General features: G+C 43.9%; 1 protein-coding gene and 1 long non-coding RNA gene across 2 annotated transcripts; one reads left to right on the top strand and one right to left on the bottom strand.

Moving 5' to 3' along the window:
- Nucleotides 1-359: 359 nt before the first annotated feature.
- On the bottom strand, nt 360-27,790 carry LOC146963435 (uncharacterized). The gene is made up of 2 exons (XR_015034714.1): nt 27,715-27,790; nt 360-480 (listed from the first exon to the last, which is right to left on the bottom strand). It is a non-coding gene; the product is annotated as an uncharacterized LOC146963435 (long non-coding RNA).
- On the top strand, nt 20,535-25,304 carry zfp36l1a (ZFP36 like 1 zinc finger CCCH-type a). Its single transcript, XM_085767182.1, has 2 exons — nt 20,535-20,726; nt 21,974-25,304. The coding sequence occupies exons 1-2, from the start codon at nt 20,676-20,678 to the stop codon at nt 23,036-23,038; spliced, it is 1,116 nt and encodes a 371-aa protein (XP_085623308.1). The 5' UTR covers nt 20,535-20,675; the 3' UTR covers nt 23,039-25,304.

The raw sequence follows: 27,790 nt of genomic DNA, 5'->3' as shown, positions 1-27,790 counted from the left end.
AGACATTAGACTGAGCGTCACCTTCATGACATCACACTGTTATCACAAAAGGTGACTGCTGCAGGAGTTCAGGGGAAATGTGCCACGGTATATTCCTGCCAATAGACTCAAGGAGATAAAGGGTAAGAGGATACCAGAGGTGTGGGAGGGAGGGGGGCGATGAGGGCAAAGACCTGAGTTTCTGTCACCTCATAAGTATCGAGGGATATCCCTGGATCAGAAGTGCAGCCAGAGGTTCCCTCTGCGGGGAGTTTCCTCGCGTACTTTCCTTTGCCTAACTTGGTCATGGGGACCTGCTCCTGCCGTCAGTCTTGTGTAGCTTTAAGCTGTCAGCGGGATAAAGACGATCAACACACCTCAAGCAGCATCTGGGCCAGGGTGTCGGCTCAGTCAGGGGTCCTGCACTCCCTCTCACGATGCCCTCATTCCTTTATATAATCATTAAATCACTGGCGGATGTGGGAGAGTAACAGTAGGGGGCTGGGAAAGAAAGATGAAGACAGAAAAAGAAATAAACAAGGCCGGGTAAGGTGTTTTTTCCAGCGTTACGACAGATAATGACGTGAGATCTTATAAAAGGCAGATGTTGCTTTATCATCACAAATATGCTCTGTTATGATTGTGTGTCTCCATGTGTTTGCGCTTCATAATTAAAACATTTACAGACTGTGAGAGCCGTGCCTCTAATTCAGCGTCGTCCGTTCCAAAGAATTAATCATCATCGAGCTGCGTGTTGAGAGCATGAGAAAAACATTCAGCGTCTCAGAGGTCTGGATACGTGAGACTGCAGGTGATACTGTCTGAGAGGCAAACACGAGTTACATGTTTTCTGGGTTTCTTTGATTAACTCATTTGTTGAGGGTGAAAAAAAAAACATACAGATGTTTTTTATCACCGCTCACACCTGATAAAATACTGTTTTAGTAATAGAGGTTGAGAAATGACTGGTTTGCCGTGTGAATCCCCACCATCTAAAAAGAAATATTGTTTCTTTAGTAAAACAAATTATATCATAATTCTTTATGAGCAATTGCAGGTTATTTAAGTCCTCGACAAGATCCCTGACGTGATTCTTTGTTATATGAAGTGATAAATTAAGTCGGTGTGAGACTTTTTTTTTTAATTCCTGAAAACTGTTTTGACAAGAGAAACAATACACCTTTTATGTGACTAATATTCCACTTCCTGTGTAGTCCCTGAACTCAGTCTATTGTCTCGGGTCTAAACTGGAGATGTTGTGACATGGTTTCCTCTACTGAGCCAATTCAGCCCTTTTAAAACTGCAGCAGTGGCGAGCTGTGTCCACAGGCGTGCAGCCCGCCGCTAGAACCTGAAGTGCAGCACGTATGGAGGAAACTGCTCCAGTTGGAGAAATCGGATCCATCTATGGGGAATATCCCAAAATAAACCCCTCTGTTCTCCCATATCAGGCCTTGTATAAATAAGATAGCACTGCAGGCACACTGCACCATGGGAATTAGCCAATCCAGTCCTGTAAACATCAGCCAATGACTTCTGGCAGGCTGGCTGGCTCTCAGGAGGGGAGGTTCTGCACTGGAATTCATAAATAAATCACTTTTCTGGGAGGATTATGTGTCCACAGTCCCCATCCTCCCGGCCCCCTCCCTCCCAAAAATAAACAGGGCCAAGCAGAAATAGCAGAGTTTAAGCACCACTACAGGAAATTATCTGGGCTTGTTGCTATAATTTGGGGACATTATTTTCATAGCATTTGCATTTTAGTAAGACCGAGAACTTTTTCAGACACTGTTACACAACCCGCTTCCAGCCCCCACCACAACATGTGACTGTACATTCCTAGTAACATGATGAATATAAATAAATACAACCAAAGTCACCAAACGATATAAAGAATCCTCTGTGGCATTTCAGTGACTGATGATTCGATAAGGAACATGCTCACTTTCTAATTCCCCAAATAGTTTCCAACACAAAAACAGAGGTCAACTGACCTTTCACTGTGCTGCTTGTTTTGCTATCCAGTGGTTGTTTTGGGGGGGATCGTTTGTGCCATTAACAGGTTCCCAGAGGAAGTAATGCAGCACTATTTAAACCTACTTAGCCTGGCCCTGCCCTGGCCTTCACGTAATCACCTCCTTAGACAAACATGGGGGCCAAGTGACAAACGTAGTGCAAATGGTAAAAGATGGATGAAGTTCAGCCACGATTGGGCCGTTAATAGTGGATCATTAACCTCTCCGGCTACAAAATAGAATTTGATTTGGTGACTTACAGGTCAGGAGACGTGTAGGTGGTTGAAAAACTGGGCAAAATCTGGTTGAAAAGAGTTGCAGACGTGTATAGGTTGGAAACTGGGGCCCACTTCAAGCGATTAGCGGGAGCTGATTATAAATAATTGTTGCTCGTAAAATGCGGATAAATTTGCAAGTTATTCACGGGTGACGAGTCTGACCTTTGTTTGGATTAGTCAAAACAAGTCAGATGAAAGTGATCTCATTCTCCAAATTCTCAGTTACTGAATTACTACGCTTATATGTATTTGTTGTGAGAGCTGAATGCCTCCGCCACTCCAGTTTCAGGTTATCCAGAATCATATAAGATATTATAGAATTCACAAATTGTTTGAAATTGTGTCCCAATTGAGGAACAGCTAAAAAAAAAAAGTGTTTTCTCTGGTAATCATAACCTTGACCTTTGACCTTTCACCACCAAAGTCTAATAAGTTTGTCCTTGAGTCCAAATAAGTGTTTGCATGACATTTCAATAAATTTCCTCAACGTGTTACGGAGATGTGGAGGTTACCATGACTTTGACCTTTGACCTTTGCCACCAAAACTGAATCAGATCATGCTCAAGTCAAAATGAATGTTTGTGTCACATTTGAAGAGGTTCCTTCAGGGTATTACTGAGATATCACATCATTCATGAGGCCAAAACTGTGATTTGCGTTGTGAAGAATGGGACACATGGACGACCCGATACTGAAGACAAAATGCATTGGGCTCTGGCTGAGGCGCAATGATATGCTGAAGATGAACGTAACTCTCATAACGTGGCTATCTATAACCTTTTCTGTCTGCTGTTTACAGTTCAATTTGAACACACCTTCCTGTTGTGGACAAAAGAAACAATAAGTTGCTGTTTAGAGTGAAAAAATTGTGTCAGGTTGTGGCCAGAAGATCAAACAAATGAGAAACTGCAGAGCTACGTGACGATTAGAGAATTGCTGAGAGGACATTCAGTGGGTTACAGTCTGTCACCTGACCTCTAGATGTCACTAAGTCTGGACTATTAGATGGCTTTTGTTCTGTTTATCACTTGTCCATCCTGAATAAACTAGCATGGAAAAATGAATCACTCACAGCTGCCATTGCAAGGACGTCTTTCTGAAGAAAAAAAAAAGTTCTGACCTAGATGACATGGTCTTTGGTCTAAACGATGATACATGGACATCACGGAAATGTCAAAGAAGCCCATAACAGTCGTTGAGTGAATGAGAATGGGAGGATTTTCCACATAGAGGAGGAGGTGGTTGTTGTTGTGCTTGTTGCTTCTTATGTGCAAATATATTCTTGTGTGGGCACGAACGGGTTAAACGACTGAGCGCCGAGACGTTTCGTGCCTCCAATGTACAAAGGTGCATCAAAGAGTGGAGCACTCCTCGCCTCCTCTGCATGTTCCATACAGTCTGCCGTGTAACTTTTACTCATACAGTACAAGGCACAGAAAAGGCCTGGTGGTGGGCGGGACGGATGCCTGCAGAGAGAAGACACACCGAACATCCTGTTCGATGGGTCGACACACACAGGTACAGCTGCAGTGTCACAGAGCGCCCAGATGCAACGCCCCGACACATGTGCTAAATGTGACAGTTAAGAGTCAGGGGATAAAGGCAATTTCAACATCTGCTGAGTGGTTACAAAAATTCAGGTTATTTCAGGTCTGAAAACATGTGATCAGACTTTTTTTTGTAGCTCTGTGGTAACTAGGTCTGGGGAAAGTAAGGGGGCTTTCTCTTTCCACATCAATAAGATAAGAAAGGAAGTGACATAAGTTCCTGCAACAAGCTGTGCGGCAGTGGCACGAGGCTGATAATGAGCGCTGCATGTGTTATGTTCGCACACAAAAAAACACAACAGATATTTGGCTGACGTGAACTTGTACAAATCTGCAAGTGATCTCCGAGATTCATCTTTTTTTTTTTTTGAGTCATTTATCATCGTCAAACCTTATTTAATCTTCACTTAACGTTCTTTCCTGATGCTTGGCCAATCATTTCTTGGTACTTAGTGATAGGTCTTGGCCATAGCACTGAGACAAAACGCCTCTCACTGTGTGAAAATATAAACCAGGTTGTGTGGTGGTGGTGCTCATGTTGAACTTACAGCTTCTTAGTCACAACCTGATGAATTACAGATAAGAAAATGCCCTGCAGTAACCTCTGGTAACCTTGACTCAGGGCCATGAATTAAGCCATTTTGGAAAAATCTTACTACTTGAATGTTATCAGATTAGTTTTATTTCCAAAACAGCAGTGGGTTTATCATGGGAAAGAGCACTGGGTGAGTTTAACATTCACCTGATAATGGGTTTCATTATAATTCATTCTGGCAGCATCTCATTTTTGGATTGAAACTCCCTGAGACTTTTGTTATGATCGTGCCTGTGCATAAATGCAAATGAACACAACGGTCTTACAACAGCTTTTCAGCGAGGAAAGGTCAGGTATAAAGAGATTCTGTGATCTCGAGTCACATCTCAAAGAGATGATAAGAAGACAAGTGTGACCGTGGCCAGAGAGGACACATTGAGCAACTTTGTTTGTAAACTGAACCCTGAACTGGCGACTGCCGGGTTCACAGCGTGAGTCACAGCCTGTGGTGTCGCCAGAGTTTAGCAGCTCGGTAAACAAGGCAACCGATTGCCAAACAGGAGAAAGTGCCCTGGAAAGTACCCAAGATGCTTCGCTGTATACAGAGAGTGGAAAGTCATCATCAGCCTCAATCAATTGATAAGAGAAGACACTCTTGGGTCAAATAGATATGTACACACAGAGGAGGGAACTGGAGATCAAGTGTTAAGGCCAGAAGTTGCTACAGGCTGAGTTGTTTTTGTCTTTGAGTGACGAGAGACGACGAGCAAGACCGAACCAGAAAGAAAGCATGAGAAACGCTACAAGGAAATAAATGAGGGAGGATTATAAATAGGGTGAAACTACAGCTCTGCTTTCACTAGTGAGGAGTGACATCACTCGTCAACAAAACGACAAACCGTTTCATTTAACACGACCCTCCGCCGTCACTGAGGGGTTTTTTTTTTTTTACAAACCGTCCAACCTAGACACTTTCTCACCTCTTGTTTCAGTGAGCAAGTGGTGTAATAATGACTCACCCTCCGATCCCAAATTCAGGGCCGGGGGAAAGTCGGCGTGCCCTTCTAGTTCTGATAATAGAGCAGCTGGGCCGCATGAAGACAGAGTCGACACACTGTTGAAGTCAAAAGTCTGGAGTTTGAACCCGCTCCACTTTGGACTTGGCTGGAACTCAGAGAGGCTACAGGCCATTTGCTCAGTCTGATAAACAACTCCTGGGCAGAGAAATAGGCCGGCTGAGAGGGAGCTGAACTGAATGTACGCAGACCTTACACACACACACACACACACACACACACACACACACACACACAATCAACAGAAAAAAAGTATGAAATTATGTTTTACATATGGGCTAATGAACATTCAACTTACTCAGCACAAGTTTGTTTATGTTATTTTCCTCAACTGGAAACTTGGAGACCTCACAAATGCAGCTCAAGTTAGATCCTCCGCCTCCGAAGGCAGATCTTATGTATGCTAATACATTCACACAAGTACATGGAGAAAATTAAATGACTCATGGCGGGAAAAAAATTCCAAACAAATTGTAAATGGTGTTGAAATAGCTCCACAAACACAAGAGAAAACAATAAATATACTTTATACGGTCTCTGGGAACTCAGTTTGCTTTGTTAACATCTGTCGATGCTAATGCTGGTTTACCAAAGGAAGGGGGAACCTGGAAACTGTCCAGCCTGGACCCAGACCACCAGGACCCCTGATACCTCCAGGCACAAGTTTCAGCCACATTAGCGCGCCCCACATTAAACACCAAAAATCATTCTTCTAACAGTGTTTGAAAGCAACGCTGCAGTCTATCGCTGATGGATGATGGCACAACAGCACTAGTATAATAACTTCTCTATTTCCCCGAGACAGTGCATCAGTGTTTCTGTTGGCCGGCCATGCACATCCGCACGGCCAAAGCTGAACAAAGGTGAACAAGGGTTAATCGCCCAAAAACAGGAAACACACTCTCTAATTTGTCCGTCGCGAGGGCCTCATTCAAAGTAAATGGAAGATGGAGGAAAAAGATTTTTTGCAGACAGACGTGTAGTGTAAACTTACATCCACTGGGTGTCAACAACAGGTTTGTGCTGATGTACACAACACTACAACGCTGAAACTAAAGGTGAAATGGAAATCAGCCATCTGTAATGTTGTTGTTTACACCCTAGTCTCCGCTTTCTGCAGAGAAGCAGGAGGAACTGGGGGTTAACGGGGGCCAAGCAGCTTCCTTTGGTGATACAATATGCAAAAAGTGTGTATACTATTCAAGCAGAGCATAGTAAATAGGGTTAGTATTTGATTTGCATTGCTGACAGCTCTTCCTGCCAGTGACACTCATCAAAGGTGCCCCAACAAGGACAGAAACCACCTGCACACCTGAATATTTAACAGTAACAGTAACCACCTTTACCGTGGGCTTTTCACTCTTCATCATTTCCCCCCGGCCTCTTCAGGTTTGAGTGCATTCATGGGCATTTTAGCCCCCGAGATCTCTGGTTTATTATTGAGCCTGCTAAACACCAAGACCTGTGCACAGGAAGTGGGTAGAAAGGGGAGTTCTGTTAGGCCTAAAATAGCTTGTCAGACAGCAAGATGTATGTAGTACGGTATGTCTCTGCTTGGGTGTGTCCTCTATTGTTCTTCAGTTGCAGCTCATTTGCAATAATAGTGAAGAATAGAACAGATATTTTAAAAAAACAAAACCAGTGGATGAAACATCTGCACTGAGGAGAATCAGTCCTCCAGGAAGACTACAGCTTATGCGATCCATTTAGGGCCTTATGCAACCCACTAGGTAATTTATACTAACCCACTTAGGAAAGAAAGAGATCAGTGTAGTGGCTGCAAAGTTCATTAGCCAGTGACACTATTTCTTGGAAGTCTCGTGGGTACTGTCTGTGTCCGAGACGTGAGGGGCTGACGTGAAAGGTTGGTACTCCAACTTCGAGGAGGTCACCTCTTTAAGAGCCATGAATCACACAAAAATCAACAAGCCAAGCCGTTCCCAGTAGAGCCTTTTTCCATCAAACCACTGAGGGTCATATAAAGTACATGGTACTGTCACTGTGCAAGAGAGCGCAGGCTAAGAGAGATAGGTCATAAAAAAATATCTCGCCACAGTATATGAACCTTAATACTTAACCTACTTCAGGACACGGCTGTGTAATAATTCACCTCAGATTTATTGCTCTTTCCAAGCTGAGGGAGAGAAACTGTCGCTGTCATTGTTTTTTCCTCTTCTCTCCTCATATCTTTTCACGATTCATCAAATTCCTCTGTAGCAAGTTCATGACAAATGGCGCTGACACACTTCAGGACACTGCATTAACACACTTGTCGCGGGGCCGAAACATAACATAGCCTCACATATAGTGGAAGGAAGATGTACCGTACGAGTGTAGACTAAACATAAACACAGCGGGAGTTTACATTCAGAGCTCTGGGGCTGTAGCAGCGCTGGCATGGCTGGTAGCTGCAGCTTTACCACAGCCGCAGATGTGCAAAGCACAAGCACAGCACTGTAAGCTGATTCCTAGGCGACGACACATCTGTTCCTAATCTTCAATAATGCTCCGAAAATCTGAAAATTACAAGTCACAATATTATTTCATTACTTTTAATGTGGGTTGGGGGTCTTTGTTCTTTATATCCCCGCTCCATGTATGTGCGCAGTGGGGGTGTACACTCGATACAGACACTCGGTGGTGTGTCGAAAAAGCTTCTGCTTCGTCATTCTTTACTGCAGAGGGCCCAGGAGCAACAGGAAGACAGGAAGCTACACCCTGGCCTCCTTCCATCCTCCTTTAACCTTGCGCAGACTGCAGCCAGGATGAGTCAAGGCCACAATCTGATCCACTCCTACTATTTATTGTGTTACCATGCAATATGCACGCAGGCGCCTTTATGTCGTTTTCTTTTTCTTTCTTTTTTATACACTTGAATCTTTTCAGATGCTTCCTTTGCACACCCCTAAAGCTCACTGATACATGAAGAGGAAATATATTAACTTTGCACAAACTCAATCTCTACCAACGTCTCCTATCTCCAAAAACCGTGTACTCCCACTCCTCTGCTCCCCTCCTCCTCCTCCTCCTCCTCCTCCCCCTCTCTGCTCCCTCTCTCTCCCCCCCTTCATCTTCTGGGCCCTCTCACTGACAGCTGGCTCTGATTATGGCTGTGAAAAATGGGGCAGTCACGCCAGAAACCCACCCCCTCCTCCTCCGTCCAGCATTCCTACAGCATGACTCCGCACTTTCTCTCCCTACTGGTGCTGGGCCCGTCTCTGCCTCCCTCCCCTCGGCATCCCTCGGCTTCTCTCTGTCTTTCTTCAGCTGTCCTTTCTCGCTTTCTTTCTTTCTGTCTTTCTTTTTTGTTGTTTTGCCATTTAAATACTGTATACTAGAAAAGAAGGAGGTAAAGTTTATGCAAGCAGCTGTTTGTTTGAGGGGATTTGTGTCCTGCAGTAATGGATGTTTTAAAAAAAAGAAGAAGCTGTAGAGAGGAGGTGGAGAGCGAAAGAGGAGAAAAAAACTGAATGGGATATTATGTTTAAGTTAGTCATACAACAAAGACAGATGGGGGGAGATACTGAAGCGGGAGTCCACAGCTTCTTCACATATGGAGCACAATTGAAAAACACAATGAGCCCACACAAGAGTAAACAAACTCCATCACTGCCTGGCGCTATTACGTTTATGGTACATTACATGACTATATAATGATTACAGCATGTCCGAGAGCACATTGTTATGGCAGATCTTTATTTATTTGTCTAATCTGAACAAGAGAACCACTCTGTTGGTTGGCATGAGCATAAACAGCGAATGCCGGGTCGAGGTTTTGTTACATGGCTTTGCTCCGTTGAGGCAACTCAGACCATAAAAAGCTGCAGTTTTAGCACATATATCCACACCTGTGCTACTCTGCCAAACTTTCCACCTTAGTTGCATCCACTCTCTTTGTGCTTGATATACTGGAAAGTAGGAAGCTTGCCCAGAATTCCCAACTTTGACGCCATTAAACCAAAATAGTTGGCTGAGAATTGATGTTTTTTCATCAAGAAAAATGATCAGGGGATTAGTAGATAGGGTTTCACAAACTGAACAATAAACCCAAATGTTACAGCTGAATAACAGAGTACACAATAATGTCTAATGAAACATTTTACTATATTGAATTTATTATGAAGATCCACAATAGCTTTGCCAACAGGATACGGCGATGTGGCTACATGACAGGTTTATCGGCAGTTGCGCAAGCTACCTCATCACTGAGAATGTCATGTCTTTTAGCGAGGTGTTTGTTTGCTAAAACATGTGGCATGACGAAAGGTAATAAATTCAGGCCTGCTGAAAGCTTTATTGTACTGTTACTGTAAGATCAGACATGAGCTCACACTCGGCCTGATTAGAGCTAGGTGTTTGCGTTAGCTCAAAGCTAACAAGTGAATGTTTTTGAAAAATAGATTGAATGAGGCTTTTCCCTTTACTTTTATTCAACAGAAACTACACCAATCCCCACATGCTAACAAGTTAAAAATAACAACAAATTATTATTGTGTCGTATGTTAGCATGTCAACAGGCTTAGTTAGGCTATTTAATCATCACCAAAGTAATGGACAAATAAATCATTTTGACTGATATCGGTGCTGTAAATATTCAGTCAAATATTAAATCTGAGTGAACGTCAGTGCTTGTTTTATCCAGACCAGATTACAGCTAGCTATGTAGGCTATTACAGTACATTCAAACTCTTTGTATCTCTGAGCTCAAATAAAAGTCCTCTAAGTGTAGGTAAAATTCCAAAAAGACCAAATGAACTGAACGTCCTTGAGCAAGTGGTAATTTTCCTACACCCCCCCACTGTATCTCCTGTATCTGAAATACCTTGATAATCTCTGTTCCACTGTCTAATAGGGAGCAGAGCGGGTTGTTACAGCATGAAGTGAACGCTCCAGAGGCCAGCAGATGCCTTATGTCAGGTTGCATAAACAAGATGGAACACTTTCATCCATCATGCTGCTGAACTGGAGCTTTAGACCCTCTTATCCGGCTCAAGGCATCTTGTTGAAGCAAAGACATTTTCAGGGCGCCGACCTTGATACCTCAGTGGAGATAAATCACGGCTGAATACTGAGTTCTACAAATACCCACTCAATGCCTCTCTCACTCTCTTTCTGACCTCAGCAAAAGGGTGTCAAGATTATTATTCCCATGCTCTTTATATTCTAATCACGTCAAAGCGGCCCACCCTTGTTTATTCTGAACATTAATTTTTCAGAGAGGACAGACTCATATCATGCGTGAGAGGAGTCGGACAAAAACACAAGACGTACAAAAACAAGAATTAATCATAGAAAGTCAAAAGCCGAGGAGACGTGATGATATTAGGCTAATGTCACATTTTCTAATGTAAAGGCGCAAAATGTACGTCAACGCTGACGTCATCAGCCAATATGAGAGTTTGTAGGTGCTTAATGTGAAGGTTGTGACAGTTTTCTGTGGTATTTTAATTGTGCACCCGTCTCCTGCAGTGAGTCATGCAGTGAAAAGAATTACCCACAGTGGAAGCTCCAGTACTGTACTCTATCTACCAGGCTCCCACCCACACACCACTTTTTCTCACCTGCTAACTCCACTAACTTTGCTCCACTCTGTCTCTGCATTCATGCACTTTATGGACTATACAACAAAGCGCGATTGTTTATAATTTCAGCCAGTGCGGATGATCAAAGGAGGTCAAGCTGAACTCCCAAGGTGCCTGGAAACAGCAGCACAGGCCAAGTCTGCATGGCCCAACACTGAGGTTTTATTAAAATAAATGATTGAGGTCACCATATTAAACATATTAATAGGTTTCCCCCCATAGGCCTGCTGCTCATGTGGAACTCATTTCATCCTCACTCTTCATAATATCTTTGATTTTATTGGATCGCGCCGACTCCATGCTGGCGTTTTCAGAAGATCTGAATGAATGTCTCACATAGAGACTGACCGCATCCCTCTCTGAGTGTACGTGTGAACATAAGCCAGCGTGAAAGCGGAGAAAACTTCTTTGCTTTTTTTCAAATCTAATTTGAAAAGCACAAGCTGGAAAAAGAAAGCACAATTAGCATCAAAAGCTCATTTCGCGACCGACGTATTACAAATCCATTTCTAGCTGTACAGTCTGCAATGAGTGGACTTGGATCGAACATGGTGTAGCCGGTGCAACACAGCTTTTCGTCAAACAGCAAAAAGGCAGCACTTTGATGAATGTCTACATCTGCTAAAACACTTAAAACTCTTTGTTATGATAGCAAAAGTTCAAAATGAAGATAGGAGAATAATGGCGGAGTAGGTTCATGTACAGTTCCCACCAGCAGTATTTGGACTGCTCTCCCCTCCTGAACAGTCGTGTCTGTGGGCTTTAATGGAGTAAACACTGTTAACAGACAGTTGGAAGGTTTCAATGAGTAGAAAGGGGGATTGTTTGGGTGTACTTTGGCAGCGGTTTTGGCATATGGTGGTACTGGTAATGGCATGAAGGTGGGGACTGTCGGCTTGGGATTTTTTGGTAAATGTGCCATTATTTATGAGTCGGGTGGGCTAGAGGGGGACAATAAACTTTCATTTCTGGGAAAGCCATTCGATTTTACTAGACTTTGTTGAACCTATAAGAGTACAAGGCAAGAAAAAAAGGGGGCAAACCAGAAAGTATTTAACAAGCGCAAGAAGTGTTTCCATATTCAGCTGTCACACAACACAGCAATAATGTGAGTACTCCCCAGGGCTGACACAGTCACATTGGCTGCCATTTTGGCCTGATGTGACACTAATAGTGCTTACTGGAAACACACACAAGCAGTTCTGTGTATATTTCTGAGGGCATGCTAATGACATTAAACCACTCACAAAAGCGAAAACCAACCTCACTACATAATTCATACCAGTTTTTGCTTGTTAAAGCCTCGCATCATCGAGACGCAAACTTGCTGACACACATATTGTTGGTCAAATTACAATAAACAACTGTCTTGACAACTAATTTAGGCTCATATTCAGCCCTCAGATCACATTGTTCTTAAATAAAAAGAAAATCTTCACCATTGGAGTGAAGTAACACCACTTGTTCCCAATTAAGTTTCTTTTGTTTGAGGAAGTCTTCGAGAAATTAGTGTCATTACCTTAAATGAGACATAATGTGGCAGTAGCGTGGAGAAAAAAACGACATTCGGTTTTCATAATTCTGGAAACAAGTAGTCTTGTGTTGGAAACAAGTGGGCCTGGCTGTTTTAAAGGCTCAAAACTGGACTAATTGACTTGTTAAAATGGTTGCGTTCAGTGGTGCACCCAAGTCTGGACCCGTAGATGCTTCCACATTTTGGCAGACGGGCAATTGGACCCCTGTGTGGTATATGGCTGTGGGACAATCCCCATTGTCCTTGATGGATACAAGTGGCTGGAGCCCAGGAACTGCTCTGGACTGGATGTTCAGCCCTGGCAGCAGAAAATTATGGCTTTGGCCAGGAAAGTCAACCAAATGGGCTAATTCTTCTCATTCAGCCCAAAGGACTCCACACAGCTGCACTTTCTTTCACTGCCAGGGAAGAGGAGTGAAAGAGGGTAGAGGAGAAAGAAGAGGCGGAGTGGGGAACAGTTGGGGGCAGTTGGACTGGACCGGCCTCAAAGACCTGGAGAGTTGTTGTCTCAGGAAAAAAAAAAGAAAAGCAGGAAAAAAAAGAAGCAGCTTAGACTCATCTTGGACATCAAACTCTATTTTGGGCCACGCTGTGTTTTGACTGTGGGCAATCATACAAAATCCCTCTGAGTTGTTTTCTTTGAGTGATTGGGATTGCTTTCCCGAAATTACAATCAAAGAGGTACAATGACGGTGACGTTCTCTGGCCCCTCTGAGAACATAAAATGCTGTTTGAGCCTTTGTCTGTATTCCTCCGAGGAAATCTCTCCACCATAGGCTCCTTGATCTTTATCCACATAGCTTGAGTTTTGCTCATTTCCTCATCATTTTCCATTAAAGAGGGAGAACGGATACACTTCACAAGCTTATGTGACTCTCAGGGAGTCACGGAGGGTCACGGAGAAGAAAAGAGCAGACGTTACAAGGACTTTTCATCTCAAGAGGACGGGCGAAAGGTGCAGTTTAACAGATGAATAATCTTTTGCCGAGGCTAAAACACATGTAACTCTCTGGATAGCAATATATTTAAGAGCCCAAAGTTCACCACTACACCCACCTGCAGTTTTTTGCTGAGGCGCACTACTGCCTGTCTCCTCATAAAACATAAGCTACAGTGGCCTCCAGAGCTCAGCACAGTGCAGCTGAAGAAAACCGCGTGACTAAGGGGGGAAAAAAACAAAACATCAACTTTGCCAAACTGATAATATTGATTGGTTATTTTTTTTGTATCCCAGAGGGAAATAAACTTTCAGCCTGGGCAAGGAATGTACGCATACACAGGAAAAAGCAGTCACAGGCACACATCCACACATGGCAGAAACACAATACAGACCAGACGGCCTACTGTACATGACATCATACCACACAGGCAGTAATTAGCAGTATGCACACAGCACTCATCCACACTGCTTATACAAGAATGAGAATCTGATATAAGAAACTGAGAGCAGCATGAAACAGAGGCATGGATGTAAATATAGGAAACACAACCAGCATGTTGCTGTATTTAGTTGTCGTCTCTGCTGCATGTGTGTTTGTCAACTTGTCAGTGTGTTGTTTCTTTGCAGTGTGGGTTGCCGTTTTTCTGTTAGCTGCAGTGTGCCGAGCTGTCAGGACCCTCATAATACTGTACGCACTAAAGCAGAAGTTTACCACCAACATGGTGGAAAGAATGTCAAGACATAGACAAGGCCTGGAGTGCTTCATTCAAGAAATATTCTGTAGACGATTAAAGCTTGTAGCATTCTACTTACAATGAAGACGAAAGGGTTCAAATTAGTAACTGCAGTAAAAATAAAAGCAGAGTATTTCATGATAAATCATCGCGCACTGACAACATGAAGGAATCTCGCACTGCCATATGCCCTGGGTCGAGTGAGGACGACTCGCAAAACAACTGGTTCCTGCTCTCACAGCTTTACAACATTAAATGGAAACCACGCTCCCATCAATTCACACATCATCAAAAGCTAATATCATTTACAAGTGGCGAGCTGTTGTCAAACACAGGATGCACCCATGTCCTCGTCAACAGCATCTGGAGAGACCGTCAATATCTGGAGACCGAGGCACGTCCAATTCAATAAATCGGCGGGGATGAAGTGTGAGAAAAGTGGGCAGGGTCACACGGGCGGTTGGCTTTGTGTATTGTCCAGCGGCGGACACATGGACTGTGTAATTCTAGTCCAGGAGTGACCACACAGGGCCGGTTGTGAGGTCTGGGACTGCAGGAGAATGGAGACAGATGGGACAGGGGCAAGGATTTTTTTGGTGAGAGAATGCTTTCCACTGTTCCTCCGTTATACAAAGCCCATTGATTTTTTTTTTTCCCCGTGTTGAGTGAGGAGCTGAGGAATATCTCGTTTCAGCGTCCGCCGCATGGTCATGACACCTGGACCAGGGTCAGGTCTGGCCGGACCCCAACGGAGACACGCTGAGCCCTGGAAGGGGGGTGGTGGGGGGTTACTGGACACAACAAGCACGAGATCCTCTCCTCCCTGCGTCCCTAACCCTGACTTCCCGGAGTGTGTCTGCTCATTGTGTCATCATATAGCTGTGGTCATCTATAGCTTGATGCCTTTGACCTGTGCCTCTTCCTTTGCGACCCATAATGTGCAAATGGAAAACAAAACTATCCCACTTCCCATGAGCCCTCTGGATAGACAGAAAGATTGTTCCTCAGGAAACGCAGGTCAGGAAGTCAGAGGAGGAAGCTGGGCTTTCGTTCTAAATACAACCTCTCCTCTAGAGACCGGCGTGTCAGCAGAGAGCCGGACAGTAAATCTCCTCTCAACACTGACCCCTCACTCGCTTGTTTTCTTGCTATTTTTACGACCTTGCATTAAACCAAAACATCATTATCCTTCTGTTTTGCTGCGAACCAACCGGCACTGGTGTGGGCCCGAGACTTTCATTCCCCAGTGCGGTGTTTGTTTTGAACTCTTGGTCGTGTAACGCTGCGACGCGTCAGAGCTATCCAAACGAGCCAAGGCTCGCATTGATGCCGCATCCCACCCAGTGTGAGATGAGGGGCAGTGGAAGTGAGTGGATGGGCAAGTTGGAGCGATTCATGGGAACAACATCAGCAAGAGCAGTTGGCGGTTCACCACTAACAATGCTGTGGCTACTCTTATGCACAATTAATCGCTGCTAGTTCTTATTTTCCTCCCTCCCTTCCCTCGCTCTCGCTCCCAAACTCTCTTCCTCTGAGGCTAGTTTCACCCGGCACGATGACCACAGCTCTACCCTTATGAATTTAGGCAAACATACCACGGGACATGAAAGGAGGCAATCATGGTGTCCGGGCTGTCAAAGCTCATACGCACAAGAACGGGATCACACAAACTGGGATGTTGGGGAGGGGAATGTATACAGAAATTAAATTAAGGAGAGAAAAAAAAAAAACACCCACTCAGTGTCACAGCGAACGTGGGCTGATGCATGACAGCGTGTTCAAGAAACTGATAGCTTGGCTGTCCCTGGCTGCTGATTGCTCAACAATCAGCGGACTGATGAGCTGTCCTGGCACTGTTTCGAAAGATGTGCTCACATGCTGGGGGAAAAAATGGGAAGTTATGGGACTATTAAGTAATCTGTGTCTTCTTTAATAAGAGTTGAAACATCTCCGACAGTTTTTTGTAATATATCAGGTTTGACGTTGAGGCATTTGTTGCCTGTACGTGAACTCTGAGCTCTCACTCAGCTCCACTACGTTCAGAATAACATAATAAGATGCATTGTTATATCAGTACAATCAATGATTACAAATAACGCCTTCCCATTAATGATTAAATGATAATAATCAACACCCACAAGGGAGATTCTAGATACCACGCTGGTAATACTTTGTACTTTCACCTCCTCATATCATCTATATTAGTGAAGGATTTTTACATCTGATGTATCCTTGCCAGGAACTGACGTAAATAATAAAGTCGCAAGTCATATTATCACCACAAAAATACAAGATTTAAAAAATATTCTAATGAAGTGGTTTCGTTCCGCTCAGTGTTTCTCATAATATCCCCGATTGATAGCAAATCGAAAATGCAAGTGTGTGTCTGTGTGTGTGGGGTGGCCTGTTTCTTCCAAAACAGATACTTCAGCTGGAAAATTAACTTTAAAAGGAATCATAAATGCCAGTATGTGGCAAACAGCTAAGTCACGCTTATTCATCACCAACCAGCGACACTATAATGTGTCCCAGGCAGGCAGCAGTTAAAATACTTCTTATTCTTGCTTTAAGATGTCATTAATGAGTCTGTGGTCTCTGTGAGTGGGATGTGGTGCAGCACAGCTTGAGATTACCGCACTACCAATTTGTGTTTTGTAGCTGATAAGTCTCCTTTGCTTCATACAAGGCCAGTAAGTTAGTGTGTCAGTGCAAAGGCTGATTACACAATACACAGACTTGTGCTGCTGAGTCCTAATTCCCCTCAAAGCCACACACACAAGGAAAGAGCTGTGTTTGACCGAGCTAAACCTGCTTGTGTAATCTTTTATTCCAAATTCACACTCGAGGTGTAGACGCTCTGATAATCTAAATTTGTGCTTCAGACAAACAGAGGGACACTTTAAATACTTCACAAAGAGAGGGGGAGTAAATAGGAAGTGGTGCAACAGGAGAGAGGCAGAGAAAAGGAAGAACTCTGCCCTCTGTTGGTCATCGGGTGGTACTGCAGACTGGGCCTGTTGGCTGTTAAAAGTCACCACAGCCAATTTGTTGTGTTTCTCCACAGCTTCTTTCATCTCCAGCTCAGATAGATAAAAATTTAACATCCTGTCATCCCACTTAAACCATATCAGTGACCTCAGGCTTGTCACCCCCCCACACACTATCATCCTCCCCTCTGAGGAGGTCATCGGAGACGACAGCACAGGAGGCAGGAATCAAACCGTCCAGCAGAGGCTGAGGAGAGACTGACTGCAGCTCCTCTGCTCTGACTGATGGGCCCATACAAGCCAAAGGAGGACAGCCCTGACCTCGAGGAGCACAGATTCTCAGAAATACACTCTCTGTGGAGAGACGACGTCTCTGTCAACAGCCAGTGGAAAATCCTGCCTGAGGAGCTCAGATTTTGTTTGTTCCTTTTGTGTTCGTCGCTGTGGAAGTCAGGGGAATGAATGGAACAGCTTCACTTCATAAATATCCCACCTGCACTTCAACAAGCTGTGATATGTGGATGAACTCGGATCAGATATGCCAAACGTTCTATAGCTCTAGGCTACGATTTTTAAGAATTTACTGCTTTTCTCTGATATATGTGATAGCAAATCATCTCCTCGGGCATTTTTCACAGTTTCGCATTCAATAAGATGAGTGATAATCTAAAAAACAACAGTGATTAAACACATATAGTCCAGCCGATACCCTAAAACCTCACCTCAACTTTCTTAGCAAACTAAAAAAGGAAGGTTTTCTTGATATGAATAGAAGAAGGAACACGGCTCATAACTGCTGAATCTAACCTAAATATGTCAAAAGTGAGAAATATTGCTGATGTTTCGCTTCACACTGTCACACAAATTAACTTTGTAACTGCAAGGGCCAGAGGGATTTGGCAGCAGATGCATTTTTTTAAGCTAACATGACCTCTTAGCAAAACTAAAAGTTAAATCAGTAAAGGAGTCAAAGGGGGTGGGCGTGTGCAAACTTCAGCAGGGCACTGTGTCAGAGTTATGTCAGTTATGGAGGTTTACTGTCTGTGTCTTTAAAACAGGAACACATCTGACATTTCCCCCTGAGAGAGCAGCCTCTGTGAGTGTGTTTTTTTTTTCTTTATATTTTCACTTTGGCAGGAAACAGGTGCCTCCTCCTAAACCTGGAAGGATTACTGAGTCGCACAATATCAGGCAGGCATGATACATCTGAGAGCATTAAAGTAAACAACCGCCAGTGCAGGAGGCTTCTTGAGGCCAAGGTCCAGTGAAAACAACATAAAGACATTTCAATCAGACTCACTGGCTTGTTTTTGAGTTTTGAGCCCTGCTGACCTTGAGGAGATCAAATCTGTATCTGCTGTGAAATTTCCAACTCCGACACCACAGTCCACGGTGCATTTACTGGACTTAAGTAAACCCCGCCTCTGGTTCTCTGCCTTTTTAATGTGTGACATACTATACGAGTGCTTTTGGTCATTTCACACCAGCTCCAGATTTTTGTAAAGCTGTAAAAAAAAAAGAAAAAAAAAAGAAAAAGAAAAATGTTGTGATTCCCCTCCTACTTCCTCACTGTAGTTATTCCACAGAGGGAAACAATCGATCTGATCCACTTAATCAATCAGTGGCACGGCCTTTGAACTGCAGACGTGATTTCCAGCAAGTCTGCCATCCCACCCTGTCGTCTGTGAAAACACTCCAGGGGGAGATTACTCCTCGCAGCCGTGGCTCGTAAAAACTCTTTTTATGTTAAAAAACACACACACCCTTCGCTCCTCTCTGGCTGGGTCCAGAATAACTCTGCGTTTGCATATCTACTGTTTCTTAATGCGTGGGCTCAGATAACATTGTAGTTCTTAAAGGTCAGCTTGTGAGAGGAACTTTTTGTTTGAGAGATGCGTATATACCCGTTCGTTCCCATGCGGGCCGGGCCTTCTATCTGGTCACTTCTATCTCGACTGAATTCGACATTTCAGTGTAAAAACAACTTCCCCTGCCTCCTCTGCGGCTGCTCGCACTGAGACAAAGCTCTCCACCCCCTGTGTGGCTCCTGTATAGGCAAAGAAGAGGAAGGGGAAAGGGAATGTTTTGCCTCTCTCTCTCTCTCTCCCTCTCTCCCCACCCCTCTTCCTTCACCTCCCTGGGGCAGTGCTGTGTAGTAATAAACGTCCCCCATAAATCTCCCCCTCACGCCATCCTCCCCTCCTCCAACTCCAGCCTTCTTTTTTTCCCCCTTCTTCTTCTTCTGTTGTTGTTAACAGCTTCTTTTCTTCTCTCCCAACCCCTGCCTTTCTTTTCCCTCTCCTCTTTACTATTGCAACCCAACCCTGACATTGACTCTGCACATGGCCGATGGCTGCTCTGTCATGGATTCAGGGAGGGAGGGAGGGAGGGAGAGAGGGAGGGAGAAGATGGGACCACAATAGATTTGTATAGGTTTCACTCTCTGCAGCCAGGGCTCCTTTATATGTGTCATTGTGAGTGTGAGTGTGACTGTGACTGTGGTTGGACTCTGTGAGATCACTGTGTATCAGGTTGTTGCCTACACCTGATGAGATGACACATACTTCAATGTAAACACACTGTACGAGGGAGGCCTCATAGCCTACATGCTGCGGTGGAAACAGTAAAGACAAGACAGAGTAAAGAAGAATCTGAGGGGGGAAATAACTGTGGTGAGGAAAGAGTTAACAAGCCCTGGCTGCTTGAATTCACCGGAAAGTCCCACAAGTGACGTTACAGTCCAGCAATTAAGAGTAAATTAATTACAGAGTAGGCTAGTGGATGGTAGCTGAGAGCCTGAGGATAGTGCAGCGCCTCTTAGTAAACAACTCCAGACTGTTTAAACACACAATAAATAAGGAAATAAAGATGTAGCCTAATCATTTCCTCTAGGGTTTTATAGTAACTTTCTGTAAGTTTGACACTGTGTATTTGTGTATGAAAGTAAAAGCAGAGGAACTCCAGATAAACAGAGCACACATACAGCATGTGTATGTACTTTAATAAGTTACTTTTTACGTGCCTGCACCCTCCTGGTGAACTAGTAAAGAGCCCAACTACAGAGATAAAAGTGCAAGAGAAACTGATTCATGATTCTGAGAAATAAAAGCTCGCAGATGTTTAGTATTCGTCCTGCCGTGTAGCAGGAGTAGTAATCTCAAACAAACTGTCAAACCAATACAAGTTTGTCCGCAGAAGAGGAAGGGAGAAAGAAACGAGAGAGAGAGAAAAAAAAAGGAAAAAAAAGTTAACTCACAAGTGAACGCCCAGCGCTCGAGGCTCCTCCTGCAAAGCATTATAAAGCAAATGTCGGTGCTGGAGCGGGGCAGAGGGGGAGTTCTGCAGGGTCAAAAATACACAGGAGCTGCAAATCAGAAACTCAGCAGACTCTGCGCAACTTTGTAACTAGCAGTTGTTGTTTTTTTTCTTCTCACTTATACTTTTGACTTGAGTCCGGTCGCTGCAAAGATGACCACAGCCGTGGTGTCGCCTTTCTTCGACTTCGAAGTCATGAACAAGGTAGAGACTTGACAAACTACTTTTTTTTATCCGCCTCTTTTCTTTCTGGTGTTTTTCCTCCTGTTAGCAGCGCGGAGTTAGCCGCTGTGGAGGAATGATGAGCTGCTGCCTGCATGCCCGAGGCCCTCTGCTGCCTGTTTGAGTGTGCGTGCATGTGTGTGGGTGTGCGGATGTGTTTGTGTGCCAGTTGTTGTATTGCTGTTTTTGATTTGTTTTGTTTTGTTTATTCTTCCGCCTTTTTTCTCTCTTTCTTGAGCTTACCGCTTGTTCAAGTCCGCCCTTTTTAAAAGCCCATTTCCTCCTCTAATCGTCGTCGCGAGGCTTATTTAACACTTGTGTGTGTAGTTGAAAGTCTGGCGGTAACATTAACATAACTTTTTACCCTTCATTTCGTGGCGCTAAAGTTTGATATGTGTGCTCTCTCGCTGGGCTTTAGGCTACTACTACCACCACCAAGCTGTGGCCGCCGCTCGCTCTCTCCATGTCATCTTTTCTTTTACACGGCTGCAGTTTTTGCGCCACTTTTTTTTTTTAATGCGTCTCACAAAGCAGCCACATGCTCGCTAATCATTGACCAGATTTGTCCGGCTTTAACCTGCCCCCTGCTCCTATAAAAAGTGTTTATATAAGTAATTAACCGCGTTTAACATGTAGCCTACAAATCTGCTGGGGGGGGACTATTTTTTGTAGTTGCTGCTCTGTTTTTGCGACTATCTTAACTTTTTGCGGTGTCATATTTCTTCTGCTACTCTTGTGTGAGATTTTAATGTAAATGGAGCTAGTCACCACCAGTCATCTCCTGTGGCGTGGGAGTGTATTGGAAAGCAGATGAGTTAGTTACCCCCCCACTACCACCACCCCCTTCCCCTTGAAATTCATCAGGATGCTCGGCCACTTTCATTATCTTTCAAATGATGCAGCCTCTTTGTAGCCACTAGCAGCCCACTGGCCTCATGTGCTGCTGCTCCATTTACTAAACAGGCAGCACACATTCCTACCCAGGGCAACTTGCCAAACCAGCTGCTGTTCTATAGGCCTGTATCCGCTCATGTTGTCAGAGCCAAAAAGAACAGTCATGCAAGAGGAGGCTGTGGGTTTTTTCCTCTCTTTTTCTCTCTCTCTAAGCCCACCAGCTCTTGAAATTCAATCCAAAACCACATGAACTGTCACGTTTTTGAGATTCTGTGGCATACTTGTGCTAATGTGTGTTTCTCTTGTGTCTTTTTCTTTTTTTTTTCTTTTTGCAGAACAACAAACTGCTCAGCTACAACAACAACCTGGGTGCCCCTCATCCCATGACTGTCCCTTGCACTGGCAACAATATGCCCATCTCCAGCCCCACCGGAGCCCTGCTGGACAGGAAAGCGGTGGGATCTCCCTCAGTGGGAGGCGTGTACCAGCGGCGGCACTCTGTCAGCAGCACAAAGTTCAGCCAGAACCAGTTTATGAACGGCCTGAAGGCAGTGGACCACTCCTCGCTCATCTCAGGGGTTGGCAACGCCAGCAACAACAAGGAGAACCGCCTGCGAGACCGCTCCTTCTCCGAGACAGGTGAGAGGCTCATCCAGAAGTGCCTGGGCCCGGCCAGTCCCACCAGCGGCAGCAGCCAAGTGAACTCCAGCAGATACAAGACGGAGCTTTGCAGGCCCTTTGAGGAGAACGGTTCCTGCAAATATGGTGACAAATGCCAGTTTGCTCATGGGATCCACGAACTGCGCAGCCTGAGCCGCCATCCCAAATACAAAACTGAGCTCTGCCGCACCTTCCACACCATCGGCTTCTGCCCATACGGGCCTCGCTGCCATTTCATCCACAACGCTGAGGAGCGCCGTGGACCTCCGCAGCAGTCCTCCCAAGTAAACTCTTCCAACAAGATCGAGAGGCCTCGACTGCAGCACAGCTACAGCTTTGCAGGCTTCTCCAGCTCAAACGGGCTGAGGGACAGCCCCACCTCGGTCACCCCTCCACCAATTTTCTTCCCTGATGAAGCTGACTGGCCCAGCAGTAACCCGTTCACCTACTCCAGCCAGGAGCTGGCCAACCTGTTCGGGCCCAGCCTCAGTAACGGTCCTGTCGGCACAGAGCCCAACACCCCTGCACCTCCCTCTCCAACAAGCACACCTTACTATTTCAGACCCATGTTGGAGTCACCTCACATGTTCGAGCCTCCATCCAGCCCTCCTGACTCCCTGTCAGACCAAGAGGGCTACCAGAGCAGCTCTGGAGGCAGCCTGTGTGGCTCCGAGTCCCCCACGCTGGACAACACCCGCCGCCTTCCCATCTTCAGCCGCCTTTCCATCTCCGACGACTAAACTGCACGCACCCACCAATGACTTTAAGTTTGATGACACAAAGAGAACACGGCACTCCCCTCTACCTCTGCCCCTGTCCTAAACCCCCTTGTCCTCCCTTACACAACACATCGCTGTTAGTTTTCTTGTTAGCATTATAAGGATGTAGTCAATTAAGGGAACTAAAATGATCATTTCATCCCAGTTAATCCACACAGCAAGTTTTTGAAAAGTAACCTGCCATGTGTCATAGTGCCAAAAAGGAGAGGAAATTGAACAATGAAAATCACGAGAACAAGAATTGACTGTTTTTGCCAGGTGCCACTTGTTTTTTTCTCTTTTTTTTCTTTCTTCTTCATTTGTTCTTGAATGTGTAGCAGCACAAGTGGCCTTGGAAAGGGGAGTGCATTGCACTAGCCCCCAGCCCCCCCTCCCTGCCTCCCTCGCTCTCCCCTCCCTGACGATACCACTTCCCCGAGCTAGCTAGAGGGTGCTCACTAACGTAACTGTAGATCTACCGCAGCCGTTTTTACAGACTGAGTTAAGACAAAAGGAAAAAAAAAAAAATAACAGACCCTGAAAAGATATGAATAGTTTTTAAAAAAGAAAAATGAAAAGAAAAAAGTGCCTGGGGCGGTTTCTGCATGTGTTTAGGGTGAATGGACTACTGTTTGTTTTGTTTTTTTTGGTTCTTTTTTTCATTTGCCCCCCTCCACCCCCCTGTCACGGTTCTTCTCAAGCCTCGTCTTATGTAATTGTGGACTGGGTGAGTCTGCAGGAAGGACTTTGAACTGGAAGTTGGTTATGTTCCCCCCCACCCCTCCCACCCTCCTCGTCTGAGTTTTCTCCTCCTGTTGCTGGTCACTGGCTTGTTTTTTCTTTTTTGGGAAGGAAGTCTTGATATCAAACTGATCATTAAACCTGTAAGACTTTGTCCCACCTCTCAGCCCTGCCTCCCTCCCTCCCTCCCTCCCTTCATCCTCACCGATCCGGGGAATTCCAGCATTCCCATGGTGCAGTTGTACATCCTGCAACTTGACGAGATCGGATCTCCAAGCTATTTTACTTTACTTCTCCCTTACTTTAAAGCCTGCTCAGATGAGCACTCTCTGTACTCATTACATCCCTTTTGCTTTCTTTGTTTGATAATTATTTTTTATTAATGTTATTATTACGGTTATTATTATTTGAAAAACTTTCCAGACAGAAGGTTTTCTTGTCACTGCTTATTTAACTTATCAGAACATATTTATTGGTGATCATATGCATTTTTTGTTAATTTTGTTTTGTATTTATCTGGATAATGAACAATAGAATATATTTTCTTTTATGTTAAATTATGATCTTCCATATTAATCTAAAGATTGTGAAGACGTTTTTGTCAGTTTTCCTTTTTTCACAGTTTAATATATTGTACTTCAATGACTTGTTCTGCAACTACACTTTGTCAAAATGAAACTTAATTTAAAGCAAAAAAATGCAAAAAAAGATGTTTTGCGTTTTGATTATTTATTGTACCTTTTTTCCTTTACTCCCTCTTATTGGACTGCAATTCCATCGAAACTAGATTTGCTTGTATTCATTCCTGACGTCCCCTCCCACCCTCCACAAACCTTACAATAATCCGACAGTAACAGTAGTTGACTGTTATTACGTTGATTGAACTCGTCTGTTTTTTTTTTTTGTTTCTGATCTTGTCCCGCCTTTTTAAAGAGAAGTATTATTCTCACAGATTGAACCTGGGTTGATGGTAGAAGTAAAGAGGTGGTGCTAACGGGCCTCTTGCATCACTGGTTAGTCTCCAAGTTAGAAGACTGATTGTGTTGAAATGTCTTCTGTCAGTAATGTTCTTTACACCCAGTCTCTTTATTACAAGCAATAGCTGTGACCAAATGGGTTGAGGAAAGTTTATTTAGTTTTTTCTTTTTTTTAATTTGATTGGATGCTTGATGCACTTGCTTGGGCCCCCACCCTCTTGACCATTGGAAGTGCCTCATAGAAAACATTCCAGGTAGCTAAGGCATCTCTAGCCTTTTATATTTGATAATGGAGGACAATGATTCTTTTAAGTCACTTGTTCTGTGTTGCCTTCACGTGTTTTTGGAAGAGGTGAACAGATTTTGACACAAAGAAAGTAAAAACTGTTGAATGTATTTTTTCAGCCATGTTTTTTTTCCACTACAGTAATTTCTGTGAGTTTATATGAAAACCTGTTTTTTTTTTTCTCTTTTTGTAAGTATTGATTGCAGTTAAGTCAATAAACCCCATATTTTTTGGAAAAGTAAAATCTGTGTACTCGCTTGTGTGAAAGGGTTGTTATGGGAAACTGGGCAACACACTCACAGCACACACATGGATGCACTGCACTACAAAACCTGTTGAATGTTAAGAGTTTAAAAAACAAACATCAATTCAAATGCCTGCAATGAAGATTTAAGTTTCAAATGCCCAATCAAATTATATTCCAACTTCAAATTTAACTACTCACATGACCTTATTTGGGTTGTATTAGAAGGAACTGACTATTTTAACATTTGCATAATAAAGGCCTTGAGGGATTTCAGTTGTTTTTGAAGGCAGCTGTGTCAAAGTTCTTCAGTGGGGGCTTTCAGACTCAAGAGTTGTGCCCCATGAATCCGCTTAGAAATCAGAAAAAAGGAAGCTGCTTATACCTTAACCACTTGCCAGAGAATTATCATGTTCATTAGTTTTCTTCAGAGTCACTGTGACAGTTGTCTGCACATGCACAAATAAACTGCTATCAGGAACTATATCAACACACTTTTATTAATGCCAATTTGACAAATATATTAAGGAAATACCAGGCTCAAGTTGAAACAAACTGGAATCATTGGCAACAGCAAAGCTCAAGGTCTGGGACTTTGAACACCAACACTTTATGTCATTGATAAAACATGCTCACAAATATTATATTTACAAGTAAAATCAAACAGAAGTTGGACACACAAGAGGCCTGCTGTCTGTGCCTCTGTGTGCATGATGCAGAACCAAAGGGAGTTTCACTGTGGTGGAAGTTGATTGGTGAGAGCAGTCAGGGGTATTGACCTGGGGATGATCAAACTCCGATTGAGCAGGTTTGATTACGCAAAAGACACAAAGCTCCTGGTTTCAGCAGAAGCATTGACCTGGGGTGGAAATCAATATTTCTTTTTTTATTCTGAGAATAAAAAGTGTGATAGGCGGAGGTTACGACCTGATCAGTGATCGTGAGGTTACATGTGAGCAGATCGATTAGTGTGTGACGACATTCCTGGTAAGAAAGGGATAAACAGGGATAAACAGTCGAGCCAAGGGTCTGTCAAGATCGTTATGATTATCAAACTATCGAGCACATTTCCCCATGTGGTCGACTTTATGAATTTTTTACATAGAAAATAAATGGAGATAAGAATCTTCTTGACCATTAATACAAACAGACCGGTATTGGATTTCAGTAACAACATACTGTAGCTTTCCCCTTTATGCTCTCTACTCAACATCTACACTGCTTCTGCTTTTCCTTGCTCTCTGGACACTTCCGTCTGTCCATGTTTATATTCTCTCAGATTGCAAAAGGGAGCCAGAACAGGAACTCCCTTCCCTCCATACAATGGTGGGTGCTGACCCGTCACAGCTGACCCATGGAGGCCCCCTTGTTGCTTTATTCCAGAGAACCTGGACCTGGAAGATTCTTGTCTTGTTCCTTTACCCCCACCCACCCCCACCCCCACCCCCACTCCCATCTTTGAACAAGTCACCTTCCTGCTGAGAGGCTGACTTTACTTCAGGGCCCTTCAGTGTAACTTCGAGTGGCTCTCTGCATACCAATAAGTCAGAAGGAGAAGAGCCTGAAAATATTGTTTTTTTTAATGTTCACAGGTGGTTGATGACCAATGCTTGGATGATTAGTCACCGCCTCATACTGTTTCATTCTGTCTCACACATTCTTTTAAAGGAGCAAGTGTTAAAAATCCCACATATGGGTGCTGAAACCAAAACCAACACGTATTATCAATGAGCTGTAAATACAGTCATTTCTTTTTAAAGCTTTAATGAACACAAGCAAATGCAGCAGGAAGTTACAGGAATGTAATTTGCACTAATACTGGAATATGAAACGTAACAGTGCTGTAGACATACAGTAATTATACATTGAGGGCACCACTGCATTTGCAAAAACACAAAAGGCCTCATGGCTGTTGTTGGATGTTTAATTGGAGCAAAGCAGGGGTGGATGTTCTGTGTGTGTCTTATCAGCCTTATACTTCATAACTTTATCATGTTTGGGGGGTCTCAGAGACCCCAGCTGTTCAATATGGTTGTTAAATACAGTATTTGTGTGGACAGACTGATGTGAGCAATATTAGCCCTCACAAATAAATGTACTACTATGATGACAGACAACACAGTGAATATTTCCTTGTCTGCAAATGACTTTTTACATACAACTATTTCTTTATGTGGTGTAACATATTTGTCACCTTCAGAAACATGCAAGCCACGGTGACAGCAAGATGGAAAGTTACCACTTTAAGACCTCTCTATGTTTTAGGTGAAAAAAAGAAAATACATTTGAGGGCTGAGCTAGTCACATCTCAAATTAAACCAGGTGAGTGCGGCTCGTGCACACCTTCTTCTCTTGCAGCAGCCTTTCAGAGAACCTGCTTCCTGTTTGTGTGGTGTTAGAATAGAAGCACCTTGAGATGAAAAGTACCAGGAAGTGGGTTTCTGAGCCTCCAGCAGCAGGTCTGAGGGTAGCGAGGGGGGGTCGTT

This window comes from Trachurus japonicus, chromosome 22, assembly GCF_045865225.1.
Source record: "Trachurus japonicus isolate A0001 chromosome 22, Traja_1.0".
NCBI lineage: Eukaryota > Metazoa > Chordata > Actinopteri > Carangiformes > Carangidae > Trachurus > Trachurus japonicus.
The sequence above is the reverse complement of the archived record's forward strand: the minus strand, read 5'-3'. Positions and strand labels throughout refer to the sequence as shown.

Bases quoted from the DNA above. Each gene is read 5' to 3' on its own strand.
- zfp36l1a (XM_085767182.1), top strand. From the start codon at position 20,676: ATGACCACAGCCGTGGTGTCGCCTTTCTTCGACTTCGAAGTCATGAAC. The intron at 20,727-21,973 runs GTAGAGACTTGA...TTCTTTTTGCAG, and splicing joins ACTTCGAAGTCATGAACAAG to AACAACAAACTGCTCAGCTA.